The sequence below is a fragment of the Lycorma delicatula genome, chromosome 3 (assembly GCF_047948215.1).
Source record: "Lycorma delicatula isolate Av1 chromosome 3, ASM4794821v1, whole genome shotgun sequence".
NCBI classification, from domain to species: Eukaryota; Metazoa; Arthropoda; class Insecta; order Hemiptera; family Fulgoridae; genus Lycorma; species Lycorma delicatula.
This window is the reverse complement of record NC_134457.1, coordinates 151,377,358-151,399,412: the sequence shown is the minus strand read 5'-3', so window position 1 is coordinate 151,399,412 and position 22,055 is coordinate 151,377,358. Positions and strand designations below refer to the sequence as shown.

The following is a 22,055-nucleotide window of genomic DNA, read 5'->3' as shown; positions in this document are numbered from 1 at the left end:
AAATAACATATTACATTAGTATAATACAAATAACAAACATGATAATGCATAATATTAATGTTAACAAATTATTGAAATTCAAATATAAAACACGTATTTAATGAAAATTTAAGCTACATTATTGTAGCTGATATTCAAACACTTGTTTAAATAACCATGTATATTGACTTCATAGTATAAACAATACATTTTACATTACACCATGATTAATATCAATTTTATTATTAATCAAATAATAAAATAGTTGCTCCTATGAATATTAGTTAAAATTATTATGAAAAAGAAAAGATTATTGTTTTACAATCTAAACTAAAAAAAAAATCTAGCTTTACTTAAGTAAGCCTTAATGCATTACAATTTATTAACTGACGTATTACAATTATTATGTAGTTAATGTGATAAAATAGTCGGCAGAAAACAGGTTTATAGTATTCGATTATTTTTAGTGAAGTCTAAAAAAGAGACCAAACATGAATAATATTTTAGGTAACACTTGTCAGTTTTCATCATTAAAAAAAGCTACAAGCAAACTTTATAAGTTATAACAAGTGTTTTGTAATAAATATTTTTTGTTTAATTTCTTAGAGATATCATTTCATGATATCTGCATGAATTTTATACAAAAGTACACAAGATTTGTCAAAAATACTTGTTTGGGATGCCTAAGTTCATTTGTTTCACACTCAAGTTTCTCTTGAAACACATCTGAGACGAGATATAATAATATCAAATTTATGCTCAGCATTTTTCATGGATTTGTTTTTTATTTTGTACTTCTGTTTATCATTTATTAGGGGATAATGAATCACTGGATAGAATGAAAATATGATTTAGATAAAACCATTGTTTTTACAAAAACAAATCCATGAAAAAAACAATGGTTTTATCTAAATCATATTTTCATTCTATCCAGTGATTCATTATCCCCTAATAAATGATAAACAGAAGTACAAAATAAAACTCTCTATATGTTACTTTTTAATTTCAGAAATCTATGTAAATGAGTTTATTAAACAGTTTCTATTAGTTTTAGCCATTGGTGTTTTTCCTTGTTTCACATTCTTTAATCCTAAAAATACAAATTCTGAGTTATTCCATGTCTGCAGAACCATAACTATGAAAGGGGAAGCAATCTAGTAAATTTTTTATATGTCAAAATTCTGTTTAAAATAAAGTAAAATCTTATAGAAATAAAGAAATATGATAAGTAATGTGGATTTTAAGGGAAGTCTCAAATTCTACATGGTAATGCTAGTTACACAGCTGACTCTTCACTACATTCAGCATGTCAAAAGAAACCTTTCAATCATTTAACCATAAAAATATTAACTTCTATCATTTACAGCATAAAATATTTATCTATTCAATGATAACTAAGAATACAGGGTTATATTAAAGTACGGAAACGACTTTAGGGATACTAGAAGGTACAGTTGAGTTTGGATCTACATAGTTATAAAATTACTACTATTTGAAATTTTGCCCGCAATCTTGAATCCGCCTTATTGAATCAAACTTTATTTTTAAATAGGAAGGTGGACATGTGATACATGATTTTAATGTAAAATTTTACAAGAAAAACAATGATGAATACTTTTTCTTGGTAAATGCCTTTCTTGGGGATTTCTCCCCAAGAAAGTCAAAATGATTCTTTAAGATAAAAAAATGACTTGTCATATCATTCATTGTTTGGTTCTCTTTATTATGAATTATATAGACTGATAAAATTGCACATTATTATAAAAAAAATTGGTCATTATTAAAAAGATAAGTCACCTATTTTTAAAAAATTACGATACCAAGCTCAATCAAATCAGATAGCAGAACTTCTTTGTGTAACTCATGACTACTAATTCAGCTTTTGAGATAGAGCCTTATTGTGCTTCTGTTGCAATATTTAATAAATTACCAAATCATTTAAAAAATTATCCCACAAATTTATTTAAAAAGATGTTCTTCAGAAACAGTATTACTATATCAATTAGTTTTTAAATAAAAATTTGTTTTTATTATAATTAAAAACGTTTTTAAAAATACCCTAAATTTTCTGTATCCTATTCATTATAAATATGTGCTCAAATAATTTTCATAATGCCTTCTGAATTGCAAATTAGTTTGTGGTTGTTTTTTTAATTTTTTATTTTTGTACAATTACCTTAATATTATTTCCTGTGTTCATGTTTTATTCAATTAATATGGGCCATTATATCTATTTATTTATTTAATGATGCTACTCTAAACAAGGTTTCATGGCAGCTTCCCTAAATCCATGCTGGAAAATGCAGTTTCTTTTTTATCCCTGCTTTACTATATCTACTCATTCCTGACATGGTCTGTGCGCCAATCAAAATAAAATATTTATTTATATCAATGCCTTCTTACTTAGTTCCATTGTAAAGGAAAAAAGAATTTAAAAAATACCATCTTCAATCCTATGGTTATTAACTTTGTTTTTTAAAGTATCATTAAATAATTAATAAAAATATTTAAACATCAATAATCTGATATAACAGACAATACAATTTATTTAAATATATATAAATGGGTATAGATTATTAAATTACATCATAAAAAAAAATATAAATATAACAAACAGTAACAATGTAAAAAATGTTTTCTTAATTTAAAATATTTTCTATTTCTATTTTCATAACCCATATATGAAACAGATTATCATTAAAAGGTTTTCAAACTGATGGTGAAAATCAAAATACAAAAAGATTTGACTGGTATATCAATTAAAAAGAATAATAAACATATTTTATACATGAATCTTTTAACAAGATTTTTAATATACAATGACCATTGGATTTTGAAGATTTGTATGGATAAAGTTTAGAACAAATTAAAAACTACTTTCAGCCATTCTTGTAGATGATCAAAGTATCTGTAAGTACAAAGTCAGTCTAATATATAACTTAATAAGTTATGTACAAAGTTACAATAAACAACAAGAAACTTTTAAACTGACCATTTTGTAAAAATCCTATTTTTAAAAGGTAGAGAGCATTTTACACCCAACTGTCTGACAACAACTCATACCTTGATAACAGCTAATTTAGTAAAAAAAATGAATTATTGACAATTATGTAATCAACTAAAAGGAACATCAGCGTCTTTAAGATTAGAAAATTTACAAGTAACACAATAATGCAAAAAACAGGAATTTCAAACTTTTATCAAATAAAAGAAATAATATCTTATTTTATTTAGTGTGCGATAAATTTACATTACAATAAAAATAATAATAAATAAATAAGAGTATTATTTTATATTATTTAATTTAGAGAATACAACAATTTAAGTGTATAAAATTTAATTCATGATAATATCAATAACAATCATTATAATTGTTACAGATAACATCTAATATGATTCTACAAAACATATCTGAAAATTTAATACACTGAAAATTATCCTCAATTTTTCACATAAATTTTTATTAAATCCACAAAATTCAATTTCTAAGAGTTAACATAATAAGAAAAATGTTTCAGAAAATACAACACTGTTACCATATATGAATAACTAGCCTAGTTTACACAAAATAGAAATAAACTGAACAAATTGCATAATTACTTATTTATTTTATTGGAAGACATAACTTATTTAAATGTTGCGCTACCTAAGGGTTCCTGCTGAATTTTAAGATTAATTTTTCCTGACTTAGTAAAAATTTCCTAACTCTCAGAATGTTATGCTACTGTCATTTGCTCTGAAAAATATACACATATTTTAATTTTGTGCAGCCTCCACACACATAATGCCTAACTCACACATTTTTTTATTATTGATTATTACATTCATTTTTTAAATTTATTTTTTAATTATTTTTTATAATATGAGTATACATTTAAAATTAAGCTATTTTTTTGTGATAAATCATTTCAGTAAATACATTACAAGTATAAAAAAAAAATGAAAATCTCGTATAAAAATGAAAATTATAGTAACTAAAAGTAACACAGATAAGAAATAAAAACTAACTAAAGCAATTTTTAAAACTAACTGGCTCACACCTAACACTGCTTAAAAAGTTTTCACAAAAACTAGGCTACATTATTTTGAAAAGTAAACAAAAAACAATATTTAATAACTTCATTTGCATAAAAACACATAATTCAATTTAACAAATAATATAATATAATATTTATATATAATGAAATAATATAATATAATCAACTAAGGAAAACTAAAATCACTGTGAATAAAAGTAATACAGACAGAAAACTAGAAGAGAACTCCTTATTTTGTACAGATAACATGCATTATCATTTACTTGAAAAATATTTTGTCATTATTCTCATGTATACCAAATAAATAAAAAAAAACATAATAATAATAACATGAGATCTCATTATATATGTAATTATAATACACAGGGCAACTGTTCTTTAATATCTTAAGGTTCCTAATGGTCAAGACATTTTTCATATCGTCTTCAAGAGCTTCTCACTGCAGTAAGCATTTTTTTTTGTAATGAAAACATTCTCCTTACCCCCAGCATCTACAATTGTACAAAAACTTTTGGTTGATACATTATTGTCTGTTCGTGAAAATTCTCCACAAGAAGAGATTTGTTAATAGAGAACCAACCCTGAAAATGCAATTCTTTGAAATTTTTCTCTACCTTTCCTGATTTTTTTCTAAAAATTCCTGACAAATTTATATTTCCTGACATTTCCTGCATGTGGGAACCATGTATCTTATGTTTAAAAAAAAAATTATAGTTTTTTTATATCCAATGTTTTAATTTAAAAAATATAATCAAAAGGAAAAGGAACTAGAGATGCAATAAGGCTCTTTGAAAGTTCTGAATTTAAACAAAGTTTTGTACATGTGTTTTATTGAATGGGAGAAAGCCTAGAATGGGAGATAGACTAATGAAAAGTTTTAGGGTAATAGGAGTGGACTGGTGAGGTAGAAGCTTTATTAAGGAATTATACATAGGACAAAGGGTAAAAGGTTCGAGTAGAAGGAGAAGAAACAGAAACAGTAAAGATGGGAAAAGGGAGTTAAACAGGGATGTTGCATGTCAGCAATCCTTTTTAATATTTATGGAGACCAACTAACTTAAAAAGTGTTGGAAGACTTAGCGAATGGTGATTAAGTGGCAGTAGGAGGAGAAAAAAAAAGACAAGAATGCATATGATCAAGTAGTAACGGCTACAACTGAAGAGACTAAAATAAATGATGAATAGAATAAGCAAGGTAGGAAAAAAACACACAATGAGAATAAACACCAATAAATTAAAGGAATGAAAATATCAAGGGAATATGGTGCAATATAAATTACTATTAAGGAGAAAAATTTGGAACAGGTTTCAACACTTCTAAACACCTTTGAAACACAATAAAGAATTTGATGAAATTTAAACTGAAGAAATTATAGGCAGAATTGTGAATGGTAAAATGGCTTTAAGCAAGGTTACAAGTCTGCTTACAACGAAAAGTATACCTACTGATCTGAGAAAGAGATTTGCAAGATGTTTTGTTTAAAGTGTGGTATTATATGGTACAGAAACATGTACAACAAAGAAAAGAGAATCAATATCTCAAAAGTTTTGAAATTTGCATGTGAAGGAGAATTTTAGATATCAAGATAAGAGAGAGTAGTAATTAATGATCAAATCTTGACAAATGTAAATGAGAGTAGGAGTATGATTAAGGCAATACAAAGAAAAAACTAATTGGATAAGCCACATACTAAGGCATAACTGCATTCAAAAGTAATAATTGAAGGAAAGATTGCGGATGAGAGGGGAAGAGGAAGAAGGAGAATGTGAATATTCGATGATTTGAAAGGGAGACAAGGATACTATAATTTAAAAGAAAAAGTTCAGATCAGACAATCACAGAAAATGCTGTTTCTTGAAATCTGCCAATCGATAGTTTCACTGAAGAGGAAGAATATGAATACGTTAATCTCTTCTTGACATAGTTCCCTTTTAAAACTTATATAAAATAAACTTAAATATGTAGTTACCTGTAATTTAGGATTTTTATGGAGGTAATAATAAAAACAGGCTTCATTTTCTTGACATTCAGGTGGAATGAATAGTTTACCGACAGTCCATATAGAATATAGAATATATCCAATGAAAATACAAGATAAAATTAATGTAAAAGATAGTCTCTCCATTACTGAAAAAAAAATCAATGATAATTATAATTTCATGCAAAAGTAGTAATAATAAAAATACATTTATTTATCATTAAACACGTAAAACATAATAGGCTTCTGTTACTGCAAAAAAATAAATTTTCATTAAACATTTAACATATTTTACACACACACACGCGAGTTTAATTTTTTATTAAATAAACCTTATAATTTTTTAAACCATTCATTATCTTCAAAATTTAATTGTTAATTTAAAATACTGTTATTAATATTTTTCATTATGTGGATTTTTTCAAGAGATTGCATTTTAAGTTTATTAGTATTTATTTCTAATATTTCCATTTTCTGTAAATTAATAATTTATGTTTATTATTTTTATATGGTCTGCATATAAAAATTAATTTTTATTTACCATATTTAAAAGCCTGTAAATGTTCTTTGAATTTTTTTCAAATGACCTGCTGGTTATACCTAAAACAAGTTGTTACAATTATTGCTACCACAATTTATCTTGTATACACCTGATTTACTGTAAATATTTTAGTTTTTTAATTTTTTATTATTGGGTATGGAATCTATTTTATGGAAATTAGAAAGATGTTTTCTAAAAAAATTAAATATATTACATGTTATGAGTAGAAAATGTTCGTTATTATTTGAAAGAGTAGAATATTTATTGTTAAATTTATATATAAATTTGTTTATTAAATTATTAATATTTTTATATTCTATCGTTTAGCTATATAATAATATATAGCTAATTAATATTAATCAGTTTATTTTAATATTGTACTATCATTTATATATTTTAAATGATAGATAATTCCAAATCTTTTATTATCTTTATATATTTTTAGTGAATTTGTAATTCATTATATATTTATTGATGTCAGTATCTGGTTATCCAGTTTTACATAAATGTTCATAATAAATTGTCTGCACCAACTGATAAATATTTCAACATCACAATCGTTTTTTAATGAATTCTGAAAGGTTCTGTATTAAATTTAAACCTTGTAAATATTGCTTTAATATCATACTTCAGAAATCTAATCCCATGTTAACCTGTATAAACAAATTCCTAGCCTCATCAAAATGCATTTTAGCTGTGAGAAAGAATTGAATCGATCATTATTCAATTAACCTGAAATTTTTCATCCCATAATAATGATAACAATAGAATTACAAAAATAAAATAAAATTATTAACAATGCAACTGATCTTCAGTTTGCCTACTTTTTTATATGTACTATTTCACCCAAACTACGATGAAATGTATAGAGATATTAGTTTAAGTTACAAATGTATATTTTCCATTACAAGCTTCATACTTTATCAGAATTCAAACGTTTACTACACTCGTAAATACTTGAAGCAAATTTACTGATTAAAGTAGTTAATTTATAAGTAAACTATACAAACGCTGAGGAGATCGTTAATTAAGTTAAATCTGAGTAAACGAATTTAAATCTAACAACTCTTACATTTTTATAATACAAAATCAAACAGAACATAAGTTGAAATACCTAACTTACTCTCACTCCTTTCATGCACACATTAAAATCCGTATACCACTAATCCACAAAAAAAAATATTATTAATAATGTTATTTTCAAACAGATTTTTATCTCTGCAGTCAAATTTCATATCTAAAATACAACAAACATTTACTAAAACAACCAATAAACAATTTCATAACCTACAATCTACGCCAGCAACATACCCGGCTAGTAAGTACTGTAACAACTCAACCAAACATGAAGATAATTCTTACTAAAATAATTATAAAAAAAAAATTACATGGTAGAATATATTTTTAATGAAAGTTGTTCTAATTAAAAAAAAAATAGAAATCACAAATGTTAAACAAATTGATTTTACTTTTCTTCTTGTAACAAATCAATATATTTTCGTAATATATTACCTGCAATATTTCCTTTTTTAATTTTATAAAACGTATTTACATTGCCGTTTAAATAAAAAAAGTTTATATGTTCATAACATTATTTGTTTAATAATTCAGGGGTTCATTCACTTCATTTTAAATGCCATAGTTTTCATTTCTTAAGTTTTACATACTGTGAAACTTTAGTTGTTATGGCAACAGATTCAAAACAACTAGTGAGCAGTTATTTTTTGATGTCTAAGTTTATAGCATAAATGTTCTTGTGTTCTATACTTTTATGTTTGTAGCATGGTTTTTAAGTGTGCATTAATCCTTGTCTTTTTTTAAACATATTTCACATACATCTTGTTCATAATGTTGTTTATGCGGTTTGCTAGATAAAATAATCTTTATTATATTCTTAATAAATTTTAATTATTATGAAGTTTAACTTTCGGTTTCTCTTATAACACCTTTAACATAGTATGCAGCTAATATCATTGTTAGGTTTTCTTATTAGTATTATTATTATTACATCAGTTACGGTTGTTGGTTATTCTAGAGATGTTATTCCATACTACAAAGAAATTTCATGCAATAAAAGTGAATTCTTTCAAGTGGAAACTTTAAGCTGTGCTTATTGTGACAGTCAGAAAAATTTAAAACCTGCTTCAGACAGTAAGTATGAGTGTATGCAGATTTAAATTATATTATATCAGAAGTGATGTAGTGTTGCTTGTTACATTATATCAGTGTCAAAAAACAAAGAATCTAGAATATCATTAAAGAAAGTAGTCACATTTTTTTATTATTTTATGTAAAGAAGTAAGTGATATAATCATTATACTATTATTATTTACACCATTATACAAAACATTTTAATGACAAACCAAAATAAAATTTATTTATTTATAACATTATAAAACTAACCTGATAATTTTTCTTATCTTTGTTTTCATAAGTCAGAAAGTCATTTCTTCTAAATATAAACAAAAATGGACTAAATTGTAACATACTTACCCATTATGAAGTATGCAAACACTCAGTAACAAAGTGACTGAATAGATAAAATAAATTCAAATTTAACACTGAATTCTGAATTGGAGTATTTTTGCAATTCCTGAAAACTTCTAGTAATAACATATGCTGATGTCGAGCAGTACCAGACATTAAAGATAGCTAGATTATGATATAGATTTTTAAAAGGTTGCATTAAATAATCTATTTTAATTGATGTATGTTAATATTAAGTATTTTCTTTCATAAGGTGTTATGTTATATATTTTTTATTTTGTTTTGTAATTTGTATAGCATGTTCTTCAAATAATTATTGGATAGCTATTAATCTATGCCAGACATTTTATTATTTTAAGTTTTTCAGTTTTAAATGCTTATAACAGCTAGTGACCTAAGCAGAGTAACATGTGTAAGAGTTTTTTACCTCACTATGAAAATACTTAATATCATGCAATAACACACTGACAAAATATTTTACTGGTATTACTATGTTACTGACATCATACTCTCTTATACAAAGGAACATTAAATTAATATGAATGTTCTTTATATCCATCAAAATATTTCATCCCAATTTACATTTCAATATTGAATGTGAACCCAATAAAAAAATTAATTTAATTCACCTCACTATAAGATAAATAATGGATATAGTTTTAAAATATTTAGAATTCCCACTTCAACCAGCACACTTATCCACAACTCATTTAACCACTATACACACCACAGATGGATAGCTTTCATATACCTTTACATCACCTAATTCACAGACCTTTTTCAGCCAAGTTATATTGAAGAACTTGCTACAGTAAATTAAAACTTTCCATATTTATAAATAATATGCCAATAAAAAATAAAATACAATCAAAATCACTCCTACTGACAGTAAATACAAAACACTAACATACCAAAAGTCATAAAGATTTGTTAACATTTTTGGAAAAGAATGCTGCCTTGATTCTATGTTTAGTACTGCTTACGTTTCTGAGCTTCTTTTTTTTATCACTCATTGACGTGTTTCAGAACCACTCCATTGTCAAAATTTATTGTACTGGTACTTTTAAATTTTTGTTAATCTTTATACAACATTTAGTCAATGCCCCTCCCTATATTTGACATTATGTCTGTCTGGCCTCCTTATTTATTGGTTATTAATGGTTATAGTTATCTTTTAATTTTGTTTATCTATTTCCTATTTTCAATAAATTGAGGTTCTTAGAAAGGACATCCACTTGATGAATCCACAATCATAAATGAACAGATCTGTAGTAAAGCAGGTATCCTCTTCAAGAACCTCAATTTATTGAAAACAGGAAATAGATTAATAAAATTCAAAGATAAATATAACCATTAATAACAAATAAACAAGAAGAAGGTCAGATAAGGCATGACATCAATTAGAGAGGGGCGTTGACTAAACGCTAAATAAAGATTAACAGAAATTTAAAAGTACCAGTACAATAAGTTTTGACAATGGAGTGGTTCTGAAATGTGTCAAAAAGTGATAAAAAAATGAAGCTTGAAAGGTAATCAATAAACAAGAAACTATAGTTATCTTAGCAGAAAAAAATAATAGTAATTGTTTTCTTAGTGACAACAGTGCTGTCTTGCTTTCAAAAACAAACAAAATATACAAGTTTAAGTGGTAAATAGACTAATAGAAACAACTCAGTAGTATACTGCAATAAGTTAGTAGTATTACTTTAGACATCATGGATGCACATTCACCAACAAGAATACATATAAGCTGTACACATCACAGGTGAATCAAATTTTGCACACTCAAACACACTTCAATAATATTAAACTTATAAGACATACTATTTAATTAATAAACACACTAAATAAACAAACACAACCCAGATCAAATATATTATTCAACTTACATCCTTATTGGGGTATCCTAACCTTTTTAAGACAAGTCTCATTAACAACAGTGCTTCTGGATACATCTCTGAAAAAGTAACCAGATATTAGCAAGAAATGGACTTATGTCAGAAAACTTCATTACTTTGAAATTGAGTCATTAATCATTTTAATGTGTTATCTATTATTATGCTAATAAAAAAGTTTATAGTTTTTTGTAATTTATAAAGTTGAATGTTATGAGTTAAATTATTGCAAACTTAGTTTACTTCTTTAGATTCCCTCTCAACTTAATCCATTTTAATTAATAAAATTATAATCATATTTATGTAATTTACATTTTATAATATGTAATATAAAGTATCAAATCTTGAATTAAAGGTGTTTTACATGACTGCAAGCACAAGATAGAGTGTAATAGATACAACAAAGAATCAGATTAATTTACACCTTTTCTTTTATGAAACAACTCATTATATATTCTTTATCAACTCAGCAGGGGGAAAAGTTTAAATTAAATGTGAAAGAAATTGTTTAAACAAGATAATTTTGTATTTTATTAGATTCACTTCATGTAGTACTGTTAACACTTAATTAATGATTATTCCTAATTCTTGTACTCATTCCATATTTCAAATAACAATTTTATTATCAATTTTCATTAATAAGTTTTATATTTATCAATAAAATATAATAAAAAACTTTCTTGTAAAATTCTTCAAATTACACATCAGTTCATATCACAAACAAAGACTTATTTTAACATACAAAACTAAGATTACCCTCTAATAAAAATAAATAACAGTTTAACAGAAATCATTGATGAAAAGTAATAGTTGATTGATAAAAAAAAACTTCTATTAAAACTCCTAATACTACTTGAAATCAAATTAAATTGAATTAAATTAAGTTTATTTTTCATTAGTTTCAGATATTTATTGAACTGAATAACTGTTTAGGACTACATGTTAGTTTCATACCGCCATTATTCTATTGCTTAAACATTAAAAAAAATTATTATTATTTAATTTTTTATTTAATACAGCCAAAAGAATTAACCTTCAGTTGGTGAGGTGACGTTTCACAGACACATCGATGAGGTGATGTCATTTTGACACCCCTTAAATTTTTGTTACTTTTTAAGTAAATTTTTAATTTTAGTTATTGTTAAGTGAATAAAGGTTTTTAAAACACCTTTAATACTTTAAATAACTTTTTAATGCAGTAAAACACTTTAAAATAGGAAATAGAAAACTAGTTTATTCCATACTTCAATTTCACTTTCATTTCGAATATTACGCCTGTTACCACTTTGTAATATATTATGTGCTGCAACTCTGAGATTTCTTCTCATTCTACTTTAGACCATCTAAAATTGGGTTTACGCAGATAAATGTTTTCATCTACTTCTCCATGTTTATCAGTCTCTATATTTTCACCACTTCCCGAAACTTCGACCTCAGAATCTGTGTCATGTTCACTGACAATATTCTGATCAACAACAGCCTGCTCCTCATTTCCTACAGCAACCAGCCCTTGATTTTCATCTCTAGCCCATTCTTGATTACCATTTACACCTTGTTCCTATTTTGACCTGTAATTGGTTCATCAATATCCAAATCCTCACTTTCCCATTCATCTAGTTCACAAAGAATTGCTTCTTTGAAATTCTGATCATTCATTTTTACACTGAAAAAAATTAATACAATTTGTTAATAAAATTGAAACAACTAGGTGCAGAGAAATTAATATTTAAGTAAAAATCCACATTATTTGATCATTTTATGAAAGGAAATTGCACTTACATAAATTGTGAGCACATGTCAGTTTGATGTCAGACACTTGGTTGAGAAAAATCAGACACTATAAAAATTCTCAGTGCATGGCAATCAAACTATAACTAAAAAATAACCAGCTCTGCAAAGCATGTTTCATTATGTGATCAAGGGTGGGGATAATCACATAGCAACCAGATGCACGCTGTCATTTTGACATCACCTCACCAATAGAAGGTTAAATGAACCTTTATATTTTTACTAAAAATATTACAGTTTAAAAATGAGAGATGAATTCTTATGAACTAACTTCTTTTTTTTGTTTTAGAACTCTCTTGTGTCTGTGATGATAAAAGTAAGATAATAAAAGATGAAAAAAGTGTTTTTCCAACATGTTTGCCTTGTCAAAGAGGTGAAGTTCCTTCTTCTGATAAAAAAAGCTGCATATCTTGCTCAAATATAACAGAATTTTCATCTGATAAAAGTGATTTGAATGATTCAAACACCTCACATTGTAATATTTGTCCAAAAAAATCAATATTGGGTAAATGATTTATTTTATCATATTAAGTAAATAACAGAGAAATTAAATTTAATTACTTGACCAGTAAAATTATTAATTATTAAATATTACTTTTACTAACTACTGCTTAATAACATTGTTTTTATTTCTTTGAACCTTTCACTGGGTGTGATACTAATCCTGATAGAATATCTGGCAAACACGTTGTGATAAATCTGTATTTTTACGTCTTATGATAATAACATTTTTGTGTAATTTTATTATTGTATAGGCTAATTTTTAATTATCCAATTATATGGGTAAATTCAAATCTAACACTGTATACATTTAGTTACACACTGTAAAAATTTTTATGTGTGTATCATTTTTTTAACTTTTTCTTACAATATTGAATATCATTTCTGTATCATCAAAAATGTATATTTTTTGTTATTTGCTTACAAACATGTTTGGGTTTGTACGCATTTAGATTATACATACAACAAAATACAAATTGTGTGAGATAGTAAATTAAAATTTTTAATATTTTTAATGAAAATAATTTAAGTAGAAATTAAAATTCTTATCACTGTCATTACAAAATATTTTTTTCTGAAGTAGCTTTTGCACATTGCAATCATTTGATGTGTAAAAACAGCTTACTTCACTAGCCATTTTAAAAAAATTAAGCTAGTAATAGTAGTAATAGTGAAATGATATAAAAATAATAATATTTTAACATAGTGTTAAAAAAAGTATATATTTTACAATTAATTTTTAACAGAAAGTACACTCAACAAAAGGAATATGTAATCAGAAGTACTGCATCTGAGTAACTAAATAAATAACAAAAAATTGATTTCCTGGAAAATTACAGCAAACAATATTTTCTATATACCTGTCTGATTAAGTTCTCAATAGAGGTTAAGTTACATTAAATAAAAGATTAATTTTCTGAGCAGTACAACTTTGAAAACAAAAAAAAATTGTAAGTCAAGGATTAAACACTACATTCAATTGATGAATCATAAAATCATAAATCGTAGAGGATCTTGAAAATTTGGGTCTAGCCTAATCAGAATCCATGTTTTACTAAAAAATACTGCATACATATTTTTAAGCTAAGCATATGAAATAATTGTTTGATTTTAGCATTTAAAATTCTTTATAATATAAAATACAAATTTTTATATTAGTTTCCTAAAGATAATTTATGTCATATGTAAAAAAATTTAATTTATTACTCTGGTATTGTAACATTGAATTTTTATTTTTGTTTTATTATTTATATTAATCTAATCAGTTTTTAACTAAACATATCTGAGAAAGAATTTTTTTATCTTGATTACTAATTTTAAAACTAAATTTTTAATATGTAATGAATTGAACTAATTTACTGATAAACTACTATATTGGGGCCTTTTACATAAATCTGATTATTAATTGGCAGTAGTTCCCAGCCAATTATAATCAGAAAAGGCTATATTTTAATGTGAGTTTCTTATGATACAATAAAGATTCACTGTTCATTTTGCTTACGATTTGGAAAAAATGTTATTCTGCCTTGGTTTACTAACAGCTTTTTAAATATTTTTTAACAAAGAATCCAACAAAAACCATTTATACATCTAAAATACCTCTCACAATTATCAACTGTAGTCTGTGCCATTATAGGTTCGACCTGTGTGATCAGATTTTTAGTTCCTTTTATCATTTTATCAGCTTAACTTTTCAGAACACTCCTTGCTCCAAAACATGTTTCAAACACTCATTAACAAATTACTATATACAGATTCTCATCCAGTCGTGGCAGTTATGGCCAACAAAGTTGCCCATTGCTAATGGTAACCTTTTAATAAAAATTTTTACAAACTTCATTTACTTGCTCTGGAAATCATACTTACCAAGCCATTGTGGGCCCAAGAGTAACAATTAGGCTAATGAATCAGTAAAAGTAACAGAACAGCTGCAAATATTGGGTATGACATTTCTGATCATACAGTCATTAAAATCCAAGTTACTCTTCTATGGAAGTGGAACAATACCCCAATAAATTATGCAGTCTTAAGAGAGGTCACTGCTTGAGGTTCTTTCTTTATGGTGTAAGAAGATGGTGCTCATCTGGTTTCACGACAAAAAACAGTCGCAAAGGTATTTTAGTTCATAAAAGTCACCTTATACTATTTCTGACTTATTGACTATTTAACTTTATTAACCTGACTTATTAATTTATTAATAGTCAATATTAACCTGCCTTTGGTGACATATTTTCATTTCTATAATTTCAATTTGTGTTATTGCTGTTAGAAATTGTCTTTCCACAAAAGTTAATTATTATGCTCAATTTATGACCACTATTACTTTGTTATTTATAAATAAATTATTAATAATTAAATCATTAAATAATTTATTTATGATTATCTATTATAATTTAATTCATTTTTTATAATTAAAATTAATTGTTTTTATGTATTTTCTGTGTGTATAATTTATTTTAAAGTTGCTCAAATGTGACATCTACGCATCTTTTATTGTTTACATGTAAGATTTTCATGTAAATTGATTTCACATCCATAAACATCATGATGCCACAATGACTCAGTGCTCCCACAGGTAGTGTCAGTGTGAGCACTGAGTTATTTTTGAAGACAGAAATAAAAAAAATTAATGGTTCATGGATGAAACCGATTAATATGGAGTGAAAACTGAGTCATGGATATAAAAAATCCAGGTATTAATAAACTATCATGAGATAATGAAAAAAGTTAGTATTATTAAAATATTTATTTATTCTGAAGCTAGTATATATATTTTAATAAAATGTTTAATTATATGTTTATATATATAATCTTAAAAACCTTGTGAGTATACTTAATAAAATATATATAAAATATTTTTTACAGTTGAAAGAGAAATAAATGGAAAACATCTTAATAGTCGTGTTTGTGTTGACTGTATAGAAGGTACCAAACCATCACCTGACCAGAATATGTGCATTCCATGTTTTAATAATTCACAATGTACCTGCCCAGTCATGACTCATGAGCAGATCACACCAGAATTATGTATCCCGCGAACAATAATGTCAGCCTGGCCAGATGATTATTCATCTTACATGATTGAATTTCCATTATCTGTTAAAAGAATTAACTCTCATTTTTTGAGGAATAACTTGAGGAAATCTTTATATATGTGTAAAGTAAGTCTATATTTAAAATTTACACATATACACATACGCACGCGCACACACACACGCACACACACACACACACACACACACACACACACACACACACACACACACACAACACACACACACAACACACACACACACACACACACACACACACACACACACACACACACACACACACACACACACACACACACACACACACACACACACACACACACACACACACACACACACACACACACACACTAGCAGACCTGGCAATGCTTCACTATTGCTAGATTTAAGTATATGTATGGCTTTAATGAACACAATTGAAAGTTTGATAAAACATGAACCTACAAAATGAACATTACGAAACTTCACAAAATTTAATCTTTTCCTTTTATCCTTTCTCCCTTTTCCCCTTTCCATTTCCCCTATTTCCTCTTTTCCCATTTTCCTTTCCCCCTTAATTTTTCTCTTATTTATCTTTTCCCCTCCTCTTTCCCTTATTTTCATATTTCCTATTCTCTTTTCCAATTCCCCTTTCTTTTTTCTCTTTTACTTGTTTTCCCTTTTTCTTTTTTCCATTTTCCCCTTCTTCCCTTTTACCTTTTTTGATTTTTCCCTTTCTCCCTTTTTCTCTGCACGCCCAGTAGTTTTTTAGTCATAACGGGCACACATATCGGAAACATTGAAATGGGATCGTAAAATATTTAGTATAGCATGTGCTGCTTATACGTCCAACAGATAGTGCTGTTTTTAAAAAAAAACATGTTTTTACCTGTCACAGGTATGACATCTTAGTTATATAAAAACACGTGAATGCAATTTTATCAAAATTTCAAAGCAATCAGTGAAAAACTTTCGGAGATTTAAGATTTTGAACAAACAAACATTTACATTTTTATTTATATAGATATAAAAAATTTCAACTTTTGTAAGAAAATGTTTTTGCTAAAGTGCCTCAGAAAAGATCTGAAATTCTATTTTGGTCAAAATACCTCCATCCCCTTTACAGAATTTTTGCAAAAAATTTATATATTTTTTTCTCCCTGAAAAGTTTCTTTTGGGCTTGGGAGCATTGAAATAAGCATTTTTTCCCCTGAAGTATGTGTAACTTATTTGAATAAGTTATTTTGTTAAAAATTTTTTTAAATGTCTTAAGGAATAAATTCTAAAAAAGAACAATTTTTTTATATTTATTCTGTAACATGTTTGCTGCAGTATGGTGAATATAGTGCCATAAAAAAGAGTTGCTTTGTGTTTATTTTTGTTTGTGTGATTCCAGTTCAATACTGAACGGTAAGTTATTAATCGATTTATATACTTTCTGTTACAGCTATAGCAGTCTACATTGCTGCAGTAATGTAATAATGTTATTTTAATTAATTGAGCATATATATCTTGAATGAGTAAATGAATAAATGTGTGAATTAATATTATTTTCTTTTTTAATTCATCTGCTACAAGTAATTTAACATTTAAAGTAAATATTAAATTACTTAATATTTACTAAGTAATTAGTAATATTATTAGTAATTACATATTTTCAAGTAATCAGTAATATTTAATAATACTTTTGACTTTGTATCCACATTCAGGTCAAATGGTCTTGACATGAGACACAACTCGCTTTCAAAAATATTTGCCCCATTCTTAAAGATACCACTTAAACAAGGTCTTATGCTTTCTAGTGAACATGAGGAGTGAGAGGTTTTCTATGTCTTCTTCACCAAGTTGAATATACTTTAAAATCATTATGCTGTTTATTAAAAATTCCAAGTTCTATAAAATACAGTTGATATTCAGCCCTACAAGTCACATATTTTCTCTACTTATCATAGGGACTGTTCGTTTAATGAAAATTGTTAGTTTCAGAGAAAGAAATTGTGAACTGGTGCGGTTTGTACCTCAGTTCTTTATGTATTAACCAAAATTCACTTGCATGGTTGCCTTCTGCATTTATTTTCTTTACTTTTTAAGCTAAAAGTAAAGTTGTCTAAATTCTATTTATATACTTTGTTTGACTTTTTAACTGTGATATTATTTTAAGTTTTGCTACAAGAAGTGCAGGATCACTATCAATTTAGGCTCCTGTCAGCCTGTGAGTCTTTTATGCTGTATTTTTGGAATTTTTATTTTACAGTTATTTATTAATTTGATATCTGTTATATCATCTCTTACTGATTTCCATGTTTAGTTTACTTTTGTGATTTATAAACCAAGAATCTATTCTGAACACTATCTTCCTTATAAAAACTAAGTTATCCTTTTCTGTCTTCCATTCCATGTTCTAGGCATGCTTTCTAAATGATTGACCTTCTGTTAGAGTATAATTCCAATCCTCCTCATTAGTATGTTACAGAAATCTTAACTTCCTCTTCCATACTCATTTTTGTTTGTTCATAATTTGCTGTAATTATATCAGTTTTATATCGACTTCTTGACATACAATTCCTTTGAGTGATAGTAATTATCTCAACATTAGTTAAAATTAATCCTTTTTCATCTTTTTCTCTTTATTTTTTTTGAATGATTTTTCAACATTTCTTCTAATTTTATTTTCTTAGTAGTATTATGGTTAACTTCATCTTTATTTTAGGTCATTCAGGTATGATGCAATGTGTAGTTTAGCATTTCATATAACAGTATTATTAATACAGAATAGTTATTATAAGATTTATCTTTTGCTTAATTTGAAGATCATTTAATAAGAATATTAATTAATATGAGGATATAATTAAAAGTATATTTTAAGTTGAATTATTGCAGATTCTTTAAGAACATAGTTAAAAATTCTTTTGGAGAAGGGGAGCAAATGAAAATACCAGTTTTTGTTATGAAGTAAAAAATTAAATAAACATGATTTGGTGAATGTTGAATAAAAAGTTTTTTTTTACATGACAACAATACTAAAATCATTTTTAAGTTCCTTCAGTCGTGAAAATGATATGGCTATATGCAAATTTGTAGAAAACTGGAAAAAAATTAACATTATTATTATTTGGTTCATTAATTTTCTAAAGTCATTACCAGCATTGAAATTATCACCCACTAGAAACTTAAGCTCCAATCATTGTGGCATGTTTTATCAAGTTAAAAAAAATACTTTGCATTTAAACTTTATGTTATGTTGCAGATGAGAAATAGAGTGTCATGCCAAACCCTAGCAAATATGTGTGTCATGGTGCTGTATCAAGATGATCAACGAAGTGGCCCTTGCCGTATATTTAGAGATGCAAGACATTCACCAACTTTAGATAAAGAACCATTACCTTGGTTATATTATGGTGAAGGTGACGCACCGACAGTTCTTGCAAGGAAAAAGATTTTAACAAGATACAGTTTAGATTATAATTCACCTGTAAGTCATAGAAGTATATCATTTAATTTCTTACAGTTTTTTGTTGTTACTTTTATAATGTTTATTTTTTTATTATGTTTGAAAATCATTCAATTTTGTATTTCTCATTTGGTGTTATCTATATATTTTTTTGTTTTTTCATTTATTAATTAAACTCATCACTACTTTCTAGGTTTTTACAATGTGTAAAAAAATAATTCTTTTATTGTTTAGATCAGATATAAATGAAAATAATGTCATTTTTGAACCATATTTTCCAAAATTATAGAATAAAAATACAGGAAATTTCAAAGGAATTAAGAGAGAAAAGTTTCTTGAAATTTATGATAATAGCATTAAATAGATTTTTCTTGCCTGTACATCTATTTTTTTGTTATGATCTAACTGGTTAAATTTTTCAATTTTACTTTTATATCTTACTTAAGTATATTTGAAATGCTTTTTTCTTGCTGTATGTATTTGATTAAAATATCTTTTATTTCTAAATTTCCATAAATATTGCAGGCAATATAATAGTATAGTACTAAAGAGATATGTTACACAATTTGATGGATTTTCAACTGTGTAAGTAGAAACTATATCTATCAAGTTTTTTAATTAAATAAATTTTCATTATTATATAAAAATTTTTAATTTAAAAAAAAACACATGAACTCTAGATAAAGGCATTAATATTATTCTATAAAATATATCAAAACAGTTGATATATATTGTTGCCGAATGGCTTTGACGGCATGTACCACTTACTAACCTTATGGTAGCCCTGAGAAGGGCTGTTGTTGATTGGCTTTGACTGCTTGTAATTCATAACCTTGTGGTGGTCCTGAAAAGGGCCGTTTTTTGCATTAGCTCTGAGAAGAGCTGTTGAGTATGGAAGTTGGTCTCCAGCGAAGTCGGGGAGTTGCAGCTCATCCATTGAAGTCAGACTGTCCTTTCCCTCAGCAGCAATTGGGTTCCCACTACAGTGTGGCAGTGGTGGCTCTCAGATGCCCACAGTTTCGGGTCGGCATCGGTCATCCTTCACCAGCGTGGCGAAGGCGGTTTTCCACAAGTGATCTTACACTGGGCCGGCTACTGCTGCTGATCTGCCGGCCAGGGCGATTGAAGCCCTGCAAGCTGGAGCAGGAAGGTAGCGTTCAGCAGCTTCCTCGGCGGACTGGCCAGGCCTGCTGCTCTGGCGGGGATGTTGGCATCCGCTGGGAGGTCCCTTGTTGAGGCGGCCAGGGAACTTGTTCTTCTTCTTGGTTATCTCCAAGTGGTGGTCGACAATGAATTGAAAATTCATTGCACGCTCATTTATTGGAGCCTGAGAGTGATGTGGTCGCAGCGCCACTATGGTGGGAGTTCTCCCACCATATATATATCTTATTTTTTTGTAAAGAAAAAAGTTAATTTTCTTACACAAACCTTATATTGTTTTCCTCACACACTTTTCAAATGTCAGTACAAACTTTTATTTAAAAAAATTAAAAATATTAAAACCTCTGAGATATTGGATAATTTTCATTTTTCTGAAGTTGTAAGTTTTCTTGTTCACTCAGTCATTGAGTAATTCATTTTAGTTCAATGACTGAAGAGTAAACATGTGTCTGTTTAATTTTAATAGTTTTATAAAAAGAAGCAGAAATGTGTTTAAAATCAACAAAACTGACAAGAAAGTAAATTGTAAATATTAATTAAAAATATAATTATTCATTGCTACTAGGATCCAGTTTATTAAGTTAGTTATAAACTAAAAATAACAAAAAAGTAATAAGTGAGTCTGCTGCTGAAGCATTACCACTTCCTTTGAAAATTTTATGGTTATAAACCATTTGGAATGTTGGCATAAATGACTAAGTGAAGCATTTTCAAAAATAACTAGTACAGAATTGTAGATCTTATACACTCAGATAAGCACAATACAAATATTATTATTTGGATTGTACTTAATAATTATGCTATTTTTTGTTATAATTGGATAATACTCAAATATGATTTCAATTCATTTAATCAATAATGTCAATATATTGCTTCAAGTAATAAAATTGAAACTGTTTTATAAATAAATCATCTGTATTAAATTGTAGCTAACCTTATACTAGTAACTTGTAAAACTAGAGAATAACTTAATAAAACTGTAACTTTTTTTTTAAACTTCTGGGACCACTGTTAGGTATTATTTCAGAGGATGAGATGAATGACAATTTTTGTAGCATGTGAAAATGCCATGCCTGACCGGATTCGAACCTGGGGCCTCCGGATAAAAGGCCAAGATCCTACCACTCCTGCCCCAGAGGCTGACTAGCTGTAATTTGAGTACCTAAATGTATTATTATTTTTCTACCTTTTTCTTACTTATCAT

The 22,055-nt window shown here is 26.9% G+C and overlaps 2 protein-coding genes across 3 annotated transcripts in view; one reads left to right on the top strand and one right to left on the bottom strand.

Annotated features, from left to right (window-relative positions):
• The window catches only part of LOC142322116 (lipid scramblase CLPTM1L), a 58,610-nt gene extending 50,735 nt beyond the window's left edge, over positions 1-7,875 (bottom strand). The window contains exons 1-2 of one of the 2 annotated variants that reach the window (XM_075360821.1): positions 7,651-7,875; positions 5,987-6,144 (exon numbers count right to left, since the gene is read on the bottom strand). In XM_075360821.1, coding sequence (XP_075216936.1) covers positions 5,987-6,142 — 156 coding nt within the window. In that variant the 5' untranslated portion in view covers positions 6,143-6,144; positions 7,651-7,875. The remainder of the gene's footprint in view (positions 1-5,986; positions 6,145-7,650) is intronic. The other variant, XM_075360820.1, reaches the window with a different exon arrangement.
• Positions 7,876-8,494: 619 nt separating this feature from the next.
• The window catches only part of LOC142321229 (meckelin), a 48,789-nt gene continuing 35,228 nt past the window's right edge, over positions 8,495-22,055 (top strand). Inside the window, exons 1-4 of the mRNA XM_075359223.1 lie at positions 8,495-8,687; positions 12,996-13,181; positions 16,073-16,368; positions 19,487-19,711. Coding sequence (XP_075215338.1) covers positions 8,495-8,687; positions 12,996-13,181; positions 16,073-16,368; positions 19,487-19,711 — 900 coding nt within the window. The remainder of the gene's footprint in view (positions 8,688-12,995; positions 13,182-16,072; positions 16,369-19,486; positions 19,712-22,055) is intronic.